The sequence below is a fragment of the Micromys minutus genome (genome assembly GCF_963924665.1).
Source record: "Micromys minutus genome assembly, chromosome: 20".
In the NCBI taxonomy this organism is placed as follows: Eukaryota; Metazoa; Chordata; class Mammalia; order Rodentia; family Muridae; genus Micromys; species Micromys minutus.
Window position 1 is genome coordinate 28,629,504 of NC_137955.1, and position 19,194 is coordinate 28,648,697.

A 19,194-nucleotide genomic window follows, 5' to 3' on the forward strand; every position below is an offset into this window, starting at 1 on the left:
GCTCTGAGTCAGAATTGACCAGGAACTTCTGATTTATTCCATCATTAGGTCTTTTTTGTATTTGTGAACAGATGGGTTTATGTTTTGTTTTTTATTATTATTATTTTAGTACACTGATTTACTTATACATGTCTGTGTGAGGATGTTTATCCTTTGGAACTGGAACAGATAGTTGTAAGCTGCCATGTGGGTGTTTGGAATTAACCCTAGGTTCTCTGAAAGAGCAGCCAGTGCTCACTGCTAAGCCATCTCAGGCCCCAGGAGGGCTTATAACTATAAGTGCCTTAACTTTCATCACTCAAAAAAGAAGCATGGGTTTAGTGAGTGGTACCCTTCAGCCTATTTATTCCAGGGTTCATGTCTGCAGCCTGGGAAATATGAGTCATGCATTTGTGTGAGATCAAAGCACTTTGTCCTTCTTTCATCCTGTCGAATAGGAACGACAATCTCGCCCAGCCCACCAAGTCCTGGAGTTCCAAGACCCATCTTGTAAGGTTGTTGAGCCACGTATTGGGTGACACTGGCAGAATGTTGTGTCTTCACAAGTGTTTGTTCTTCAGGGAGCTGTAGGTGGTAACATGGTTTTAATAGTACACACACTCTCAGCCTAACCTGGGTGTGCATTTACACTCACAGAGTGGATAGACACCAAGAACCGCTGACGTGTAGTATGCTGTAAGTAAACAGCGTCTTTTTGAGTTGTTCCATTGAATAGCTTAGCTCCTGTGGATATTCAGAGTCCGATCTTATACTTGGTTATTGGAAGCAGTCTTGTGAGTTCTCTGATTTTTGTAGGAGAGATTCACAGAAATGGACTGCATGGAAGAATAAACATTGAAAATGACAAGTGAGGCCCATCTGGTTTCTGAGATCTGTGCAGACGCAGACGTAAGTTACCTCCATCAGTGACATGGATGTTGGCCTCTGCACTCATTGTATGGACGGCATCATCAGTGTTGGCAGAACTAGTAAGTTGTTACTGTTCAGTATTGGTGATTTGCATTTTTGTTGCAGATTTTGTCAGTCTTGTATGTCATTTTTCTCAATGTATTTGAGCTCATTTTGGGGTTTAGAGTCATGGTAATTTTTTTTTTTAAGATTTATTTATTCTATATACACTGTAGCTGTCTTCAGACACCAGAAGAGGGCATTGGATCCCATTGCAGATGGTTGTGAGCCGTCTCTCCAGCCCTGGAGTCACAGTTCTTATCTCACATGTGCTTCTGGGGTTGTATTTGCACCTTGTGCTGCTTTTTATGGACTTTAAACTTCTCTCATATCAACATGAATTTTTTTTCTTTTGAAGAATAAAGATGGAGGGCATTTGCCTCTGGGTCTGTCTTTACCTGAACTATCTTACTCATTTTGGTTTTGTTGTCCATTTTATTTATTTACTTATGTATTTATGGTTTCTCCAGACTGGGTTTCTCTGTAGAACAGCCCTGGCTGTCCTGGAACTAGCTCTGTAATCCAGACTGGCCTTGAACTCAGAGACCCACCTGCCTCTGCCTCCGTGCTGGGATCAAAGACTTCATTTTTGTCTGAGATGGGCTCTCATGTACCTCAGGCTGCCCTGCACTGTGCATGTACTCCAGAGCTGTGACTGTTGGTCACCACACCCAGTTAGTTTAAATCTCAAGTGACCTCCCAGAGGCTCATATATTCTGAAGGCTTTGCTGCCAGTGTGTCCCTGGTGGAGGTGGTGGACCTTTAGGAGGATTGCGTACCCCCCAAATGGAATTTTAGGATCTGTTCCTTTTCTCTCATCTTTGCTTCCTAGCTACCATGTGGTAGGCCACCATCCTTGGCCATAGCATATGCTGCCACATAACTAAGATGACGGAGCCAAGTGGTCAAAGTTTATCAGCTGTGTTTATGTCCATTTTATTTTTCCATCCCACTTGCTCATATTGCTGAATTTAATAAAGTTAGAGGTCTAAGCCTACCATGTGCCCAGGACTTGTCAGCAGTAGATTCTCTGTAGCTTGTTGAATTCATCCCTTAGGCCTGGAGAGAGAGAGGCATACTAACTAGCTGACTCAGGACAGTTGTGGCTTGATGGTGACTGTGGCCTTTCTGGGCTAGGTGATAGGCTGGATCTTACCTGATGGCATCGTGTGAGCTCACTCATCTAACCTCTCTGATCTGCTTAGACTGCCACTTGATGTGGGAAAGGAAAGTTATCCCCCCTCCCCCACTGTGCTGAGGCATGATGGGGATTCCAATTGAGCACACTGTTTCAAGTCTAGAGCTTTCTCCAGGTGAAGGGTTTTGATGGCATTTTTCAGAACCCTCACTTAAAGGTGTCCTATATAATTCTCTTTAGTTTGGTCTTAGATCTTACTATACATGTTGATATAATTTTCCAAATTCATAAGACAGGCTGATGTTCTTTTTCATGCTGTATCATAACTAGTTTCTCTTGTTTATTTCAGTGGCCTTTTGAGGGAATTACACTATTCTTCCCGATAAGGCAGTCGGAACCTTACTTCGAGAATCTATACTCGAAATTTTTTTAAAATTTCATGTGCATCAGTGTTTTACCTACATGTATGTCTGCTGAGGGTGTCAGATCTCTGGAACAGACAGTTGTGAGTTTCCATGTGGGTGCTGGGAATTGAACCAGGTCCTCTGGAAGAGCAGCCAGTGCTTGCTCTCCAGCCCTGAGCATGTATATTCTTGCCTCCTTTGCAGGATTTGTCTCTTCAAGTTGCAGAGCCTTAATAAAGATGGTTTTTATTTCTCCCTGTGAAATAGGAGCCCAAGGAGGAGGAAGATAGTTTTCTCTGAGGAAAAGAAAGCTTTTGTGAACGAGAGGAAAGCCTGGCAGACAATTGCTTAGCGGCAAAGAGGGTCCAGTGGAAGTTGGAAATCGGGAATTTATGGTGGCACTTTTCATTGTGGGTGTAGTATATGTCTATAATAAGAGGCCATTTGGAAGGATCCAGTCCAGTGTCAGTATGTTTGTGTGTGTCTGTTGTGAAAGGATAGGGTTTGAAAGGGAGAAAGTACAGGTGCTTGGGTTGTTAAAGATTTAGTAAGAAGTGCCCAGAAATCTCGGAGAGCCAGATGGAGGCATTAGAGGTGTGCTGCTTTGAGGGGGTGAGCGGCCAGCAGAGGCCCCTTGCCTGTATGGGTGATATGGTAATACCACATTTAAAAAGTCTCAGTATTACTGCATAATAATGAGACAAAGCCAAGTAGGAAGCAGTGTTTATTTTTTGAAAATTATTTAAAAAATTGTTTACAGAGGTGGATTTACATAACTTGGCAACATTTTAAAAATGTACAGGCCAGTTCATAATATTGCACTTACTCTTTAATATATAAGGCATTTTATTTTACATAAATAAAGAATAATGTATAATGTACAAGTGTGATACCAATTAAAGTCAACCCTACAATGCAGTATGTGTGGGAGGGTGGGAATGAAACCCCAACCTACTTGAGCCTTCACGGTATTGTCTTACAACTACAATTTGTATAACACATTTTACCTCATAGCTTACTGTGAGTGACTGACCACTTACAAAGAAGAGAAAGGGTTAGAACAATACCATTAGTGTTCACTGCAGGAAGTATGGGGAGTTATTAGACTAATTAGCAAATACTTAGTCATGCCTGAACACTGGACACAAAATAAATAGCTTTCTATCTCAGGGTCAGAGACAGATCGAGATCTTGCTTCTTCCCTTACATTCCCACTTAGCTGGGAAGACCTTCTGGAAAGATCTAGTCCAAATGCCTGATGTATCCTTTGTGTATTCTTCAGATAGGAGCTTTGGAGACACACCATTGCTTCCAAAAGTCCTGTCTGTTTGCAAAGGACTTAATAGGCATGGCAGTAAAGGAGTAGAGGCAAACAAGAAAGGAAAAGGAAAGAAAAATGGTTTTCCGTGCTGACTTCAAATTATCATTCAGGTAAAAGAAAGCAGAAACTGACCCTGAAGACTTAACAACCTAGCATGCACCTTGCACTGACATCTTAGAGTATTCTACTTGTAACGGTAAGGAAGAGTAGATGCTAACTCCCGGACTGTAGCTTTCTTTGTGAGACCTGTTGAAAACGAGCCAGTTAGTTTGCGTCCACCTGTGGGCCCTTCCTGGGTCTCCTCTGCAAATGGCCAGCAGGATCGGGCTTAGATTATGATGGGCAACAGCAGCTCAAGCACCTCAGTGGTCTTTCCCCTAGACCCAGCTGTTAACCGGATTAGCAAATGCAGTTTTCACCCAGGACCCAGCACTGGGTGGCACCACCTGGGGATAGGGTGGTGAACACTGTAGTCCTTTTCCTTGAGAGTGACTCACCCTGTTTTTTCATTTTCCTTGTTTGGTAAATGAAGCTGGTGAGGCTTTGGAATTTAAGAGAATGATGGTCAGCGCAAAGGGAGAGAAGCCAGCTTGTGAGGAGGAAGGGCTCGGGAGAAGTTCACGACAGCTGGAGGAGTTTAACAAGCAGCTTGAGTCAGAATGATCTGTGGGACCCTAGTTTTAGCAAGAGGAAGAATTTGCAAAACAGGAAAAACCAAAATAGCAAGAAGTTGATCTCTGTCAGGGAAGAGAGCCGGACTACTAACTAAATATCCTCGAGAGGATGCACAGAATGCCTATGTTTGCAAGTTGAGGGATTTAACTCTCAAATCCCTTTGTGGTGGTGGTGCATGTGTGTGTGTGTGGAAACAGACACGCTCACAGCTTTGCCTGCTTTGGGGTTGATCAGTCTTGAATTTGACCATGTACTCAAGTTTGAAAACTAGATGCAAGGTGCTTTCAGGCTAGAACTTCCTCCTCCCAAGCAGAGAAGCTCACAGCTATTTATTGCAATTCCTCAGAACTATCGTTCTGTAACAGCTTTATGACTTACACTCTGAAACAGAAAACCATCAGAACTTCCTAGTTCGCATCATACATTACTTTCATTAAAAAATAGCACTTTTTAAAATTGTCATCTTTTTCACTGTTGGGTAATTCCTGAGCTCTGCCTAACAATTAGGTCGTAAATTCATTTTAAGTCTCATTTTCTTTTTCAAGGTAACATACATAGACCCCATAGCTCTGCCTTCCATTTTATGTACCTAAAAGCACTATGTTGTTTACTTACAAAATTATATAAATCTACATATATATATATATAATTTTCACCAGGGCATTTGTGTTATCCTCTGGTCCCTACTCACCAGGACTGATGCTAGGAGGGATGTGAAGGTGCAGCTAGGTGTTCCAGATGAAGAGAACTCATCAGCTCTTGATCTGAGGCACTGAACAAAATGATGCCCTCCCTAGCCCTGGACCGTCCAGGTAGGTGGTGTCCAGAGTTTGGGCTTCATGTAAAAGTACAATCATGTCTAAGCTGTTTGTTGATTCAAGAACTCATATAAACAAGTAAATCTAGGGGAGGAGATTCCTGTAAAAATTCACGACTCCCTGTGCTTTCTAATCACCAACTGCACAGGCCCTTCTGGAACAGACTTCATAATGTTCCAGGCATCGAAGTGCAGCAGCCCAACCAAGGGCTTCCCATTAATAGCAAGGATCTCATCACCCGCTTCTATTGTTCCAGCTTGCTCCGCGGCACCACCTGTCAGAACAAATGAGAAACATCTCAGTGCTGTTCTTGTGGTCTTAGGACTATTTATTTTCCTTTTTAAAACATTCTCTCTATACAGTTGTTTAACTTAGAGCAGTCCACAATTCACAAAGGGAAGACAATTAATTTGTGATAAATACATTTTTTTTTTTGCTACCAGACCACTGCCATCCTGGGTCACATGTACTTTTCACAGAAAGGCTTGCCTCAGGGTTCTCTCCTACCTCTAGCACATCTCCACCTGGCTGAAGTTGATGTCTGACTATGTGAAGAAACAGATTTATGAACTGGCCAAGAAAGGTCTCATCCCTTCACAAACTGGTATGCTCCAGAGGGGCTCATGTTGGCGGCCTTGGGGTGTCTACTGTTTGAAAAAGTAGTTGCAGGTCATAAACATCATGAGAAACACAAAGGATAAGGATTCAAAATTCTGCCTGATTGGCCAAGAGTAGTATTTACCAGCATGTTATTAAACAAAGCGGGTCCTCCTACTCAAATCTGAATCTTTCGAAGCCTCTGTGGTAGTGGTGTAAAGGCACTTTAAAAACGCAGACCAGCAGCAAATACAGTTGGTCAAAGGAACGAACACCAACAAACATCCAGCAAGCTCATAGAAACGATGTCATCCGAGATGGCAGCTGGGTATTCCTGCTTAGGGGAAGCTCTAGCACATCTGAGCCTTCGGCATCCAGGCCCTTTCTTTCCTCCCTGCTATTAAGTACAGACCTAAAGCACAGTGGGGAAGAAAATGTTACCCACGAAAAAGATAGGGGAAGAAAAGTAACTTAGAAATCACAGATCTCAAAAGGCTGAACAGATGCCGGTTTCTAAAAGCCATTTGGTAGTTAGGGCTGGCAAGATGGCTCAGTGGGCGAAGGTGAAAGACTGATTCTAAGTTTGTGTCATGACTACCACTGAAGGCTGCACAGACACAAGGTAATAAAAATGTTAAAGATGCTGCAGAGATGGCTCAGCAGTTAAGATTGCTCTTCTAGGGGACCTAGGTTCAGACCCAACTTCACCTACCAGCACCCATATCTAGTGGCTTATGACCACCAATAACTCTAGTTTCGGGGGTCTGGCCTCTCTGGGCAACTGCACTTGCACATACATTTTTAGAATCCCCAAAAGTGATATTTATATACCTGTAATTACAGTTGATTGGGAAACCTGATGAAGAGGTAGTCTGAGAGAGACAGACGCCCATCTGTTGGGCTGGCAAGGCTCTCGGGTAGATTTTGTTCCCATCCTGTACCCCTGCACTGCTCTGCCTGAAGCTGGTACTCTGGGAGGTCAGTATATGGAACACTATCTCACTTGGGTTGAAGTCACACTGAGTGTGATGATTAAGCTCCGGTGTCACTGTTCTATTATTTTCTGATAGATGTTTCAGAAGGTGGGGAAGCCAGAGATGGTTTTAAAGATGGGGAAAGTTCAAGGTGAAGTTGCCAGCAGATTTGGTCTTTAGTGACTACACCCAACTTCGAGCCTGCCTATAGTTCCTAATGGGTTCTCAAGACAAGTCCTGTGGGCATCAGATGCTGTCTTCCTCTACGAGCTGTTACTTGTGTGCCTATACTTACATGAATGGCTTCATGCTTCTTTTATGCCATTTTTGTTTGAGTATGGGGAGTTTTCCCTCACCTAGTACTGCTGGAGATGTTTTATAACCATTTGCCTAAGATGTGAGAAATGTATTTTTCACATGTGTTTGGCAGAGACTGAGGACAGACCTAGAACGGAATGTGACAGGTTTGGAAAGGTGGATCTTTTCAGAGGTGATCATATGATGAGAGGCACTGTCCACTGAGAAATCCAAGAACGCACCAGTCCAACAGCACAGGCCAGCATCGCTGCTTATCCTTGGCCCTGTGTACACGTTGGTGGTTTTGTCCCCTCTTCCATATTTTATTGTTAAAGCAGGGCTCATATTAGCATTGTGTCTGGAGTGGAGAGATGTTTCAGAGTAGCTGTGTAATTACAGAAAGAGATCACAAGTTCAGAAACACGACCAAAGCCGATCAGTGGGGCAAAAGCAATTAGATCTCCGAGTTCCAGGCCAGGATACATGGTGAAACCCTGCTGAAAAATACACACTCACATACACTATCAATCTTAAGCTAAGAACGACCAGTCTCGTGTCTATATCCTCTAACCATAAATGAGTTTGGTGGGAGCTGGAGAGATGTCTCAGCAGTTAAGAACACTGGCTGCTCTTCAGAGAACCCTGGGCTCAATTCCTATAACTGTCCGTAACTCCAGCCCCAGAGGATCGGATGTCCTTATACATCCAAAACACAAATGCACATTAAATAAGCGAGACGGACCTATTTGTGAGTTTCAAATCTACTTGTGTTTATGTGTTAATAACAGCATAATTCCTGGTTGCTTAGGCATCTGAACACCATACAGGCTTCCCCGTGGTAGGGGGACAGCTCAGTTGAACACAAGCGTGAGGACCAGAGTTCGGATCTCCAGAACCCACATGTATGGATCACCCGTAATCCCAGCACTCAGAAGTAAAGGGATCCTACCTGGCAATCTCCTAGAAATTCTGCCACAGAAATAAAGTGGAGAGCAATCGAGGAAGATACTTGATCCCAACGATGGGTCTTCAAGTGTGTACACACGTGAACATAAATATACATGTCCATACCATAATGCTTGTGCAAAGGAAACAATCATCAAGCCCAATTTCCCAAGATCATAAAATGAAAATTTCAAGTTCACGATGAAACCATTCAACACCGTTCCTCTCCCTTTTCTTGCAGTCTGGTATTTGAAAGCACCAGACTCCGGGATGGCAGTGTTCACCTTGGTACCTACCTGGGGCTTGGGCATTTTAATACATGCAAAATACAACTCAAGACTCTGCAGCCACAAAAGCACTGCAGATTTTGGGAAACCAGTTCTCATACAGAAGGGATGGCTTTTTCACAGAATAGTTTACCTTTGTATACCCTTTTAATGACCAGTGGACCATCTCCAGATACAGATGACTTTCCTCCATCCAGACTCAATCCCAGCCCAGCAGAGGTTTTCAGCACTTCAACACACAGGGCATCATGAGCAGCTCCGTTTCTCCCTGCGGCAAGGATGTTTGTTTGTCAAGATTAGAATGATAGGCCGTTTGTTCAACATGCCACCTGTCCCATCCCCCTTCGGTGCATTGCCTCTGGCACCGTGGACTCTGCCGGCAAGTGTTTATAACCTTTGATCTCAACATCAGGGTTGACCTCCATGAAGGGAGCCTGGCTGTGTCCTATTGGGCTCAACGCTTGCTTTCTGGACATCCCTGCAAGTGCAGAGAATGCTTTCTCCCCCAGTGCCAGGAGACAAACTGCTCTTGTCAAGCTTCACATTCTGGTAGCACACATCCTGGTGAGGATGGAAGTCACACTCGGTGAATCAAATTCCGTTTCCTGCCAACCCTGGCTACCATAGCAACAGAATGTCACCATCTGCTATTGAAAGCAAAGGCATTGGATTGTTTGGGTCATGAGAGACTGTCATAATTGATTGGGGAGCTCCCCGGAACCGGGTGGGGCTTCTTTCCTTGCCCTATGCCTTTTGTGCTTCTAAGAGAAAACCCTGAATCACTGGGGCATGGTTGCCCCCCTCACACTGGCATTCTTCATTGGCATCTGGCTCTCGTGTGGGGAGAGTGTTTCCGTGGTCATCTTGGCTCTATGGCTTGTTTGGAAAGGCCAGGCTGGGGACTGAATAGCAACTACACACTGGTCTTTTAGTTCCCTTAAGTCTGCACCATGGAGTTGAGTGGAAAGGTGGTCTTAGCAGCTTGGAAGGCGGGAAAAGGACCACGGATGAATCAAACTGTCTACCTAATATCCTTAGGATTACAGTTTGAACCAACATCACCGCCAGTTTCTTACCACAGTCAAAGAGACATGTGTTACTATTGGGAGTGGTGTGAATTTTTAGGGGGTGACTCGCCCGACAGCACTGTTAGACGTATTCATGTCTGCTTCAGTGGAGCCGGAGACTTCTGGTCACCAGGGTTTTAAACAGCTTTCCAGTGACTCCACTGCAGTTAGGCCCACATCAGAAGTCTGCAGCCTGGCAGAGTGGAAGGATACTTATGGAGAGTGCGGGCCACTGAGCAGAGGCATTGGGCCTGTGGGCGGCGCTGCTGAGGGAGTCTGCAGGAGCTGGGCTTGGAACAGAACTCGTACTTAGTGTGGATGTCTGTCCTGAGCCCTTCTAAATTCTTGACCCATAAAGGCTGTAGTCTTGATTTTCAAGCCCAAAACCACGTTTATCCCGTCATTTTCTTATATTTTGCTAAAACAGGAAACAGAAATCTCCATGTTTCTCCTTTAACTCAGAATCCCATTACATAAGCTGTTTTATTCCCTAGCCTGTTTTATCCTGCCAGTCCTAGGTACCGCATACTTTATCAACAGCGTACACACCCTGCACTCTATCAGAGCATAACTCACCGGCTCCAGGCTCCAGCTGCACGGTCCTTCTGGGGAACGGACCCTTCCCATTGGCTGAGGGAGGCTCCTGCCTGAAGGCGGGCCTGGGCTGGTCTTTCCCTTTCTTGATAATCATGAGGGTGTGTTTGTGCAGCTCTGCCTGGTGCAGGACTTTCAAGACCTCACTGTGGGCTAAGCCAGCTAAGGAGGTGCCATTGACGGACAGAAGGAAGTCCCCTCGGCTCACAGTCCCTTCCTGAGAAGCCACGCCCTGAGAAAACACCCTTTGGACCTAGGACAGAAAGGGAATGAGAACAGAGTCATCCGTAGCTCTGGTAACCGTTCAGAGTACCTGCAGGTCAAGGAGCTTCCTCAAGGCAAGCTTCCCATGACAAAGCTCTTGCTGCGTCAGTGTGCCGGTGAACTAGCAAGTCTCTGCAGCGTATGGCCACTCATTTGTCACATCCCCGGGTAACAGCCAGAGACAGGTGAACGGATTGCCCGGTGAATGTGGCCTCAAGGTCGCCAAGTGATTTCAAAGTGCTACTGTTTGCAAGTGTGGGCACTTGGCTTTCCTTACCTGTGCTTAGACAGAAATGGCCACAATACAGGTAATTCTGCTGACACATTAGCTGTCTGGAAGCACACTCATCTTTGACAGTGGAGATAGTATGTACTGCTCTCCTCAAGCAGGGACGAAAACTTAGCCATCTGATTAGAATTTGTGTCCCCATCAAATTCTGCTGCTTACGTTGGGATGCCCCGACGTAACACTGTGACTTACCATGACTGATTTTGGTTCCACATCGGCCCCTCCTGTAACACTGAATCCCAGACCCGAGCCTTCTTTTTTACTTAAGACTATGAAGCAAATATCTTCTTTATTCTAGAGAAGAGAAACAGACAATTTACTCTTTGTTCCTTGTACCCAGAGCTAAGTCCCCACGGAGGCGCTTGACACGTACCCTTAGTAATTCTTGATTTAACCTAGAAATGTAGAGAAGTCCAGCTTAGCCTTTCTGTGTTTCTATATTTGCCCCCTGGTAGGCTTATGTACCAAGTTTTTTTTTTTTTTTTTAAAGAATTATTTATTTTATATGGGTACACTGTAGCTGTCTTCAGACACACTAGAAGAGGGCATCAGATCTCATTACAGATGGTTGTGAGCCACCATGTGGTTGTTGGGATTTGAACTCAGGACCTCTTGAAGAACAGTCAGTACTCTTCACCTCTGAGCCATCTCTCCGTGTCTGTATTTTTATGTATTACTATTTTGAGACAGGGTCCACATAGCCCCAGGCTGGTCTCAAACTTGCTATGTTCCCAAGAGCAATCGTTTACTTCTGACCTTTTTTGAAAATCGAAAATAGAATTTTAAGTATAGTCTATTCTGATTATAGTATGATCTTGCTTCCATCTTACAAGGATTAAGGGGTGTGCTGTTGTGCCTGGTTTTGAACCCAGAGCTTTGTGCATGCTGGGCAGGCACCCTTCAATCATGATATCCCCAGTTATTAGCAAACCTGGGTTTCTACATTACGAAGATAAGAGTGAAGGGAGGATAAAGGTGTCACGCTTCAGCCATGTTTTATACACCAGTGTTTCCATGTTTGGGTTCCCGAGTTATCTGCAGGTACAGCTGGTTAACTGTAGTTATAAAGTAGGTGAACTTGTCAACCATGAGACTAGAACATTCTTAGTGTTCTACTGTCTTGCTTTAAGCATCAGTCAAAGGATATCTTGAAATAGAAGATTAAAAATAACTGGTGAGCTGGAGAGACGGCTCAGTGGTTTCCAGAGGTCCCGAGTTCAAATCCCAGCAACCACATGGTGCCTCACAACCATCTGTAATGGGATCAGATGCCCTCTTCTGGTGTGTCTAAAGACAGCTACAGTGCATTCACATAAAATAAATAAATCTTAAAAAAATTCAATAAACACAACTGGTTAAGCAGTCTGGAATTTGACGTCACCCCCATTTTAGAGACGATTTAACATTTTAAGGTTCAACATTGCTTGGTTTTTCAAGATGATCAAAAACACAGTTACTAGAGAAAGCTAGTAACACTTTGAAGTTTGATTTGCTGAAAGAAAAGGAAGCAGAAAACCACCTGTGGGGTCAGTGGATCAAGAAATTTGATGGAGGAGTGTTTAGTACTATTGGCAAGTCATGAAGACTTGGGTCGCCTTCAGTCATCCAGATGAGTGAACAGAAAGGAGATGCTGACCACTAGGCTCTCTAAATAAGCCCAGGACCACGTGGCTTAGTGAATAGTTTTTGCACAACTTTTGGAAGATAGATAACTTTCTAGAGCTGTGACAGTGTATCTCAAAACAAGCATACTGCTATCCAAATTTCCATTTACTTAAATTAATTTCTGTGGGGTTGAGGTGGGGCAGAGAGGATTTGGGGCAACAAGTGTACCAGCGGCTGGGGAGGAAGAGGTCTGATTTTGGCTGAGAAATTTGCTATACAGCATTGGGAGGCCCGATGAACAGGGCACTCCCTCCAAAGCTTGGGTATGTAGTCAGAAAAGCAGGCTGGATTTTGGCCTCTTACTGGTTTGTGCTGTTCTGGTTTTAGTGCCCCAAACTCTCTGGGGAAAAGCAGAGGGCTGCAGCAGGGTCAGGCCAGCTTTGCGTTCTCTCCTTTCTCCAATCTACTGACCACAAAAGAGAGGGTCTGTGTTCTGACGCAAGCAGGAATAGTCCCCGACACAGAACTTTACGCTTGCTCAGGGTATCAGTCTAATAGCAGCACCTGCCAACCTGTCTGCACTCCAGTTCTGAGAATGCAGACCTCATGGGTGCGTCCAGTTGAGGCTTTCTTGGCTCCTTGTACATTTTTTCTAACACCTTTGGGGTAAAGAGGCCCCGGAAAGAATGAGACTGTGTCCCAGAGTGAGCCTGTGACACCTGCCTGCCACTGAAGGAGGCTGAAGCTGACAAACAGTCCCTTTCACTCCAAGCGAAAGCGCTTGATTCCCGAAGGATGTCCTGACTGTACGTCCCAGTGGGCTGAGAATCTGGAGGGACTGGGAATTGATGGGGGCAGTGGGAACTGGTGGGTATCTGTTTCCAGCTACTGCCCCACCCCCACAGCCCCACCACCCTGGCCAACAAGACGGTAAGGCTACCTCTTAACCGAGAAACCTCAGATGGTACCCAGGAGGATGTGGGGATTGGAACAGTTTGTAAATGTAAGGGAACTGTTAGTAACCCAGCATCTTCCCACTCACTCCTATTTGCCTTTTTCCTCGACTGATGTTCAATTTCAACGGTCCTCTGAGGAACATTCTAGAAGGGACCCCATACTCTCATTGCTACTGTTCACCGTCACATATGGTTCATTTTTAATTCTGAATCCTTGACTTTATAGGCTGGGCTTTAGGAGCTCTTAAACTTCAGGGCATAAGCAGGGTTTGAACAGTGTGAGCCCTTCACCAGCAGGTGGCTCCCCTTACTAGCTTATGTCCACAGTGAAAGGGACAGAGGTTTATGGCTATTCAGCATTTCCTTTGCAAACTCTGTGGGGGTAGAAAGGCTGGTGACCAGCGGCTGCAGGGGACTTAGGATAGCAGTGACACCGATCCAACATTTCCCACAGCAGCATGGGCCAGCAGCTGAAGCTGGTAGCAGCGTATGAAGCAACAGACTGAGTCCAGCCCCTGCCCCTCCCCCACTGTACGAACACCCTGCCCTCCCATCCATCCGTTTTTGTGCACCCTGCTCACCTCCGATTGTGCCTTTGCTTCCTGAATCAGGGTGAGGATGGGGGATTTTGACCCCACTAATGATAAAACGGCCTGCAATCTCTGCTGGCTCCCCATGGAGGCCAGGACTTGATCCAAACTAAGAAAAAAAAAAAAAAAAAAAAAAAAAAAGATCAAACAGCAGCCTCTCCATTTCCTAAGGATTCGTCTGGAAGGTCTTCCTGCCATACTGTGGGCATTTTCCGACCTGTCTGCCTCCTGGTGGGCATAGGTTCTGCTCCTATAGAGAGCCCTCCGAGGCCAGCATGAATCTTTCACTGGCAGTGTAGGAAATGAGCCTGGGGACCCCTCTAGGATATTTAGGGACCAGTACAGGAGTTTAGCAGACACCTTCTAAAGTGTTTAGAAACCAGAGGCCCCAGTGAAACATTTGAAAACATTAGGAGTTTCCCCGCTTAGCCCCAGCGGCTTTCAGAGCCCCACAGACTCCCTGAGGCACAGCCCAGTCCCCACGTTGTTGCTCTTGTCCTCAGAGCCGCACATTGGCAAGCACATGTGGCTCCCGGGACTGATACCAACTGAAACGCAGTGCGGTGTCTGGATCGGATCCTAGAATCGAAAGGAACCCTGGTGGACTCCATTGCGCAAGGTCTGAAGTTTGTGGGTTTGTGCTTGTGGTTGGTGGTTCAAGGTTAACTCTTTAATTCTCACTAATGGACCAGGGCTGTGGAAGATACAGACCTGTTTCACTAAGAGGGGAGGGTGCATACTTACTTCACTGACCAGCTTCTCCCAGAAGGCATGACTCGTACAGATTCAGCCTTGTCCCTGGATCCGGTGGCTACGGCAGGCTCACTGGCTGGAGGGCTGTTTCCTTTCGGGTGGACTCTGGTGCCACCGTTCATAGGACAGGAAAGGAAAAGGGATCCACTGAAATCTGCATGGCCTCTGGCTGGGGAGCCGGCTGGGGAGGTAGCAGGGGAGCCTTGTGACCTTCTGGGGGTGATCTCCAGCTGGGTTCTAAAGAGCGCAGCCCCGGGGCTGGCAGAGTAGTCCTCGCCACTGCACAGCTTGTCCAGGTCTGGCATGCTCAAAGCTCTCAGCTCCTGGAGCTTGGATCGGGACACCAGGGAGGGCTGGGCATGGCGCACGGAGGACTTGTTCCTCTTGATAGGTGAGGCTGGGCTCACTGTGGAAGTGGGAATTCCCGCAGGGACAAGTGATTTCTTTGGGTCTGGACCGGGGCCCTTGTTACCAGTCTCTGGCAGATTCTGCCTGGAGACGGTTAGTGTCATGCTGGACGGGGACTTTGTCATCTGCGGGAGAAGGCCGCTGGCCTCACTCTGGCTCTCACTGCAGGAACTCAAGCTGCGTCTCAGTGACCTCGAGGTCATATCAGTGGGGCTCCCGGAAGTGATGCTGCCAGATGACCGTCTGTTGATGGGAGGCTTGGAGCTCACAGATAAGAAAGGGGGTGTGGCAGACTTGGCCGCAGGCCGGTCGGGATTGGCCAGGTTCTCAAAAGACTTGATCCTCTGCTTCACAGAGAAAAATGAGGTAGATTCATGGGGCCGATTCTGCTCACAGTAGTAATGTCTCCTGGTGACGTTGACTTTGTCTGGGATGAGGCAGTTCGTCTCAGGGACCGCACCGACATCCCCTCCATCCACTGGTGGCAGAGTCTTCACACTGTAGAGGCGCTGTCCATTAGCCACGCCTTTGGCTGTCTTCTCAGAGGGATCGCCACTCCTCGAAGGGACCTGGGGGTCCTCAGGAGAGTGATTTGGGCTGTGTGGGGAAGGACCTTCTCGTCCAAAGTGGCTTGAGAACTGGGCTGGCATGGAGTAGGTCCTGGTGGCTGGTCTCGGTGTGAAGTAGGGGTGCTCTTCTCCAGCCAGGCCTATGGGGATGCTGTTCTTGGGCACCCCGGCAGAGGCTGACATTTGGGTTGATTTGCCCTGGGAGGAATCTGGCATTTTGGCAGGCAGCTGTGGAGAGGAGGAGGAGGCCATGGTGAAGGACCAGCGCATTTCCTGGTCCACCTGGGAGGCCTGAGAGGTGGGGAAGGGTGGATGCTTTGAGGATGATTCTGCTGACTGCCGGGGTCTGGTTACATTCTTCTCTTGACAGTTGCTCTGGGTCAAGAACCCTCCCTTTCTGTCACCATCCAGTGGCTTGTCACCACATGCATTCTTTGGCATTCTTTCAGAGGAAATCTCAACGATTTTGAGCTGGTTTGTCCTTTCCGGAGGATCAGTATCAGTTTTCTCAGTTCCTTTCTCACTGATGCCCCGGGGCTGAGCTGCTTCTGATATCACAAAGTCTGCTCGGCTGGCTGTGAACTGCTTGCTCTGCCTGATCCCCGCTGAGGTCATGTTGGTTCTCGATGCCGAGGGACTCACAGACCCAGAGTTACCATGGGGCACCTTGCCCTCGGGTCGGTACCTAGGGGACCTGGAGGTGGTTGGACAATTTGTGTCAGACTCCAAGTAGACAGCCATGTAGAGCCTACTGTTTGCACCTTGCTCAGGGAGAGACTTGGGGGAGGTCAGGGGTGAAGTCAAGTTTCTAATGCTTGTGTTGGATGCGGAGGTCCTCAGCGACCCAGAGGCAGCCGGGGGTGGCTTGCTCTCTGGCACACACTGGGGAGGCTCGAGGGGGTCTCCAGCAGTGTTCTTAAGATCCTCTTGGTCAGCCACGGGAAGCCTGTGTGACACTACCTTAGAAAGCATCTTATGGGAGGCCTGGGGTGAAGGCAACGTCTTCCTGTGCTCGGCCCTGCTATCCTTGGCGGAAATGGCCACAGGTATCTCAGGACTGGCTTTGCTTTTGCTGTTCAGTCTCTTCAGCTTAGGGCTGCACTTGGGTTTCTGACAGTTACTTAGTGTTTCCACTGGACTTTTGGGGGGCAGGTCCCCTTTATTTTCCTGACTCTCTTGCTGCGGAGGAGGACTCTTAGGCACAGCCACCTCCTTTCTGTGTCCGGTGTTCACCGTGTTGGCTTTCGTAGGACTCGTGGCCAGCGTAGAGGGCTGTCCCTTCTCAGATTTGCTCTGCGCATGCGCACCTTGGCTGTCTTTGTTTAGGTCTTTAAACCAGGCCATGACAGGCCTCCTGGAGATCGTTTTTGGTTTCTGTAGCAAGTCGTCCAGGTCGCTGCCCTTAGCAATGCGTAGGTCTGCCAAAACAGCCTCTCCGTTCTTAGGGCCCTCGGCCCCCAGGGCATACACGCTGCGCATCACACCAGCAGTGGCTGCTCCTTCATTTGGGGTTCCCTCATTCAGCAGGTCACGTCCCAAACCATTTACCATATCTGGGTTCCTAAGCACGAATGGCGGGTCTCGACAATGGCTGGTCATTTGGGAAGGCTGACTGTCTCCCATGACTGAGCCTGTGCTAGTGACGGCCACGATTTCTTCTGTGCATACGGGCACGTGGCTCTGTGAAGCGTTTATGCCCGTGCATGTCTCATGCTCCTGAGAGCTAACGTCCGGGAAGGACGATGGCTGGGAAGAGCCCAGGATGGAAGCGCGTGAGGTTCCTGGCATGAAGCAGGCTGTCTCACGGGAGTCCCCCACCAGCTCATTCATAGCTCTCTGCTGTACCGGCAGAACTGGGCAGAATACATCCTGGGAAGGGGGATGGGCAGTCACTGGGGTCTCGGTGGCACAGATTTCTATTTGCTCGTCCCCGGACTCACTGCTACCGTCCTTATGGGAGGACTCGTGAGGAGGAGGAGGAGGAGGAGGAGGAGGAGGAGGTGACCAGTTGTTCCTGGCAGCTGCTCGTGGGTCTTCAGCAACAGACTCGGGGTCTGATGAGTCGTCTTCAGCATCACCATACATAGATGAGGGTGATGGCTCTGAACTGCCACCCGGGCCTGATAGGGAAATACTGTCTTCATGGAAATGGCTAAAATTTCTAGAGTAGTTGTTCAAGAAGTTTTTGTTCACAGCCAGATGTTTGTCAGGATGGATGGAATCCAGGACGGAAGGCTGCAAGGTCCACTGCTGGGGTGGGGGTGAGCCTGTGCCTCCAACCTTCCTCAGGGAGGATGCCTGGTCCCTCCTGTCGGTCTGAGCAGGGTGGGAACTGCCACCCCCAGCTCCACCTGCTGGCTGACTTTCAAACATGTCCTGGTGAGCCCTGCAGTCTGCTTTCTGAGGAGACTGAGAAATCCTCGACTTAGAGACCTCCTCAATGAAGTTGTCAATGTCTGTCACAGGGCTCTCCGTGCTCCCTGACAGGGTCCTGTCAGTAGCCACGGGCACGGAGGGGCTGGCATGTGACGTCTTTCCAGATGCAGAAGCTGTGTCTTCAAGCAGAGAGCTGTCCTTCAGGCTTTTAGGTATGACAAGCTCTGTGGTTCCCAGGGCCTTGCTGGGACCCGAGGGGCCTCGGCTCCGTTCCTGGGACCTGAGGGAAACGTGTGGGATGGCAGGAGCTGACGCTGCCCCTAAGCTTGTGGGGACAGCTGCTCTCCTGGTGCTGGGAGAGCTGTCCCCAGGGGCAGCCCAAGCCCTGCTAGAATCAGGAGGAGTTGAGGCTTTCTCCCCAGGAGACACGCTTCTCTGGCTGGGTGGCTTCATTTTAGATATGCCCTGGGACTCAGGCTCCGAGGTCCTGGGAGACACAGGCTGGACGAGGCTCTCAGGCCGGAGGACTTGCTCGGCGACTGCAGAAGTCTCGCTGGAGTCAGGATGAACTTCTCTGCTCTTCCCTGGGGAAGGGAGATGGTCTGAGGACCCATCCCATCCTGTATGGAGTAGGGGAGATAAAAGGGAAAGTGTAAGCAGAAAGAAACCCTCGAGAGTTCTGTAAATGTGTGAATAGTCTCAATACTGTTTCTCAGACGTTCCACAGCCTACATGTGGACATGTCTGTTTTGGTCTAATTGTGGAGTGCTCTCATGGGATGAACATTTAAACTTGCCGGTTTTCCTCTTTGCTTCCAGATAGGAGACAGCAGAAATCTCCTGCCTGGATTTCTTTACCCAAGCACCTCTGCTGGCACAAGTTCTGGGGAGACACACTGTAGGTCGCATTTCTTAGCTTTGGCCTCGACTGGGCAGAGGTTTCCTATCTTACTTATGTCATTCCCGCATCTACTTGTCTGACCCTGAGTGACCCCGACTGTACCAAGAAACAGTTCGACCTCTAAGAGGCTTACATTTCTTCTGTTTGATTTTTGAGATGGTCTCTGTCTGCATAGCCCTGGTTGACCTCATACCCTTAGACTCTCCTGACTCAGCCTCCAGAAGTCTGTGCCTGCACACTTGGCCAGAGAGCCCCACCCCCACGCCGCAGGAGAGAGAGCTAATGCCCCAGGTAGGGTCTTCATTGATATAGATGGAACTCTAGCTTGGCCTTGAAGTGGCTTGTCAAAAACAGGCGATCTGAAAGTCAGTTATCCCAGGAAACCTCGACGGTGCAGGGAGCTGGAGAAGGGCTCAAGA

General features: G+C 47.8%; 1 protein-coding gene across 2 annotated transcripts in view; it reads right to left on the reverse strand.

Annotated features, from left to right (window-relative positions):
* Positions 1-3,198: 3,198 nt before the first annotated feature.
* Positions 3,199-19,194, reverse strand: part of PDZD2 (PDZ domain containing 2) — a 218,509-nt gene continuing 202,513 nt past the window's right edge. For both annotated transcript variants that reach the window (XM_080933679.1, XM_080933680.1), the window contains exons 19-24: positions 14,514-18,495; positions 13,761-13,878; positions 10,811-10,912; positions 10,048-10,318; positions 8,538-8,672; positions 3,199-5,578 (exon numbers count right to left, since the gene is read on the reverse strand). In XM_080933679.1, coding sequence (XP_080789805.1) covers positions 5,415-5,578; positions 8,538-8,672; positions 10,048-10,318; positions 10,811-10,912; positions 13,761-13,878; positions 14,514-18,495 — 4,772 coding nt within the window. In that variant the 3' untranslated portion in view covers positions 3,199-5,414. The remainder of the gene's footprint in view (positions 5,579-8,537; positions 8,673-10,047; positions 10,319-10,810; positions 10,913-13,760; positions 13,879-14,513; positions 18,496-19,194) is intronic.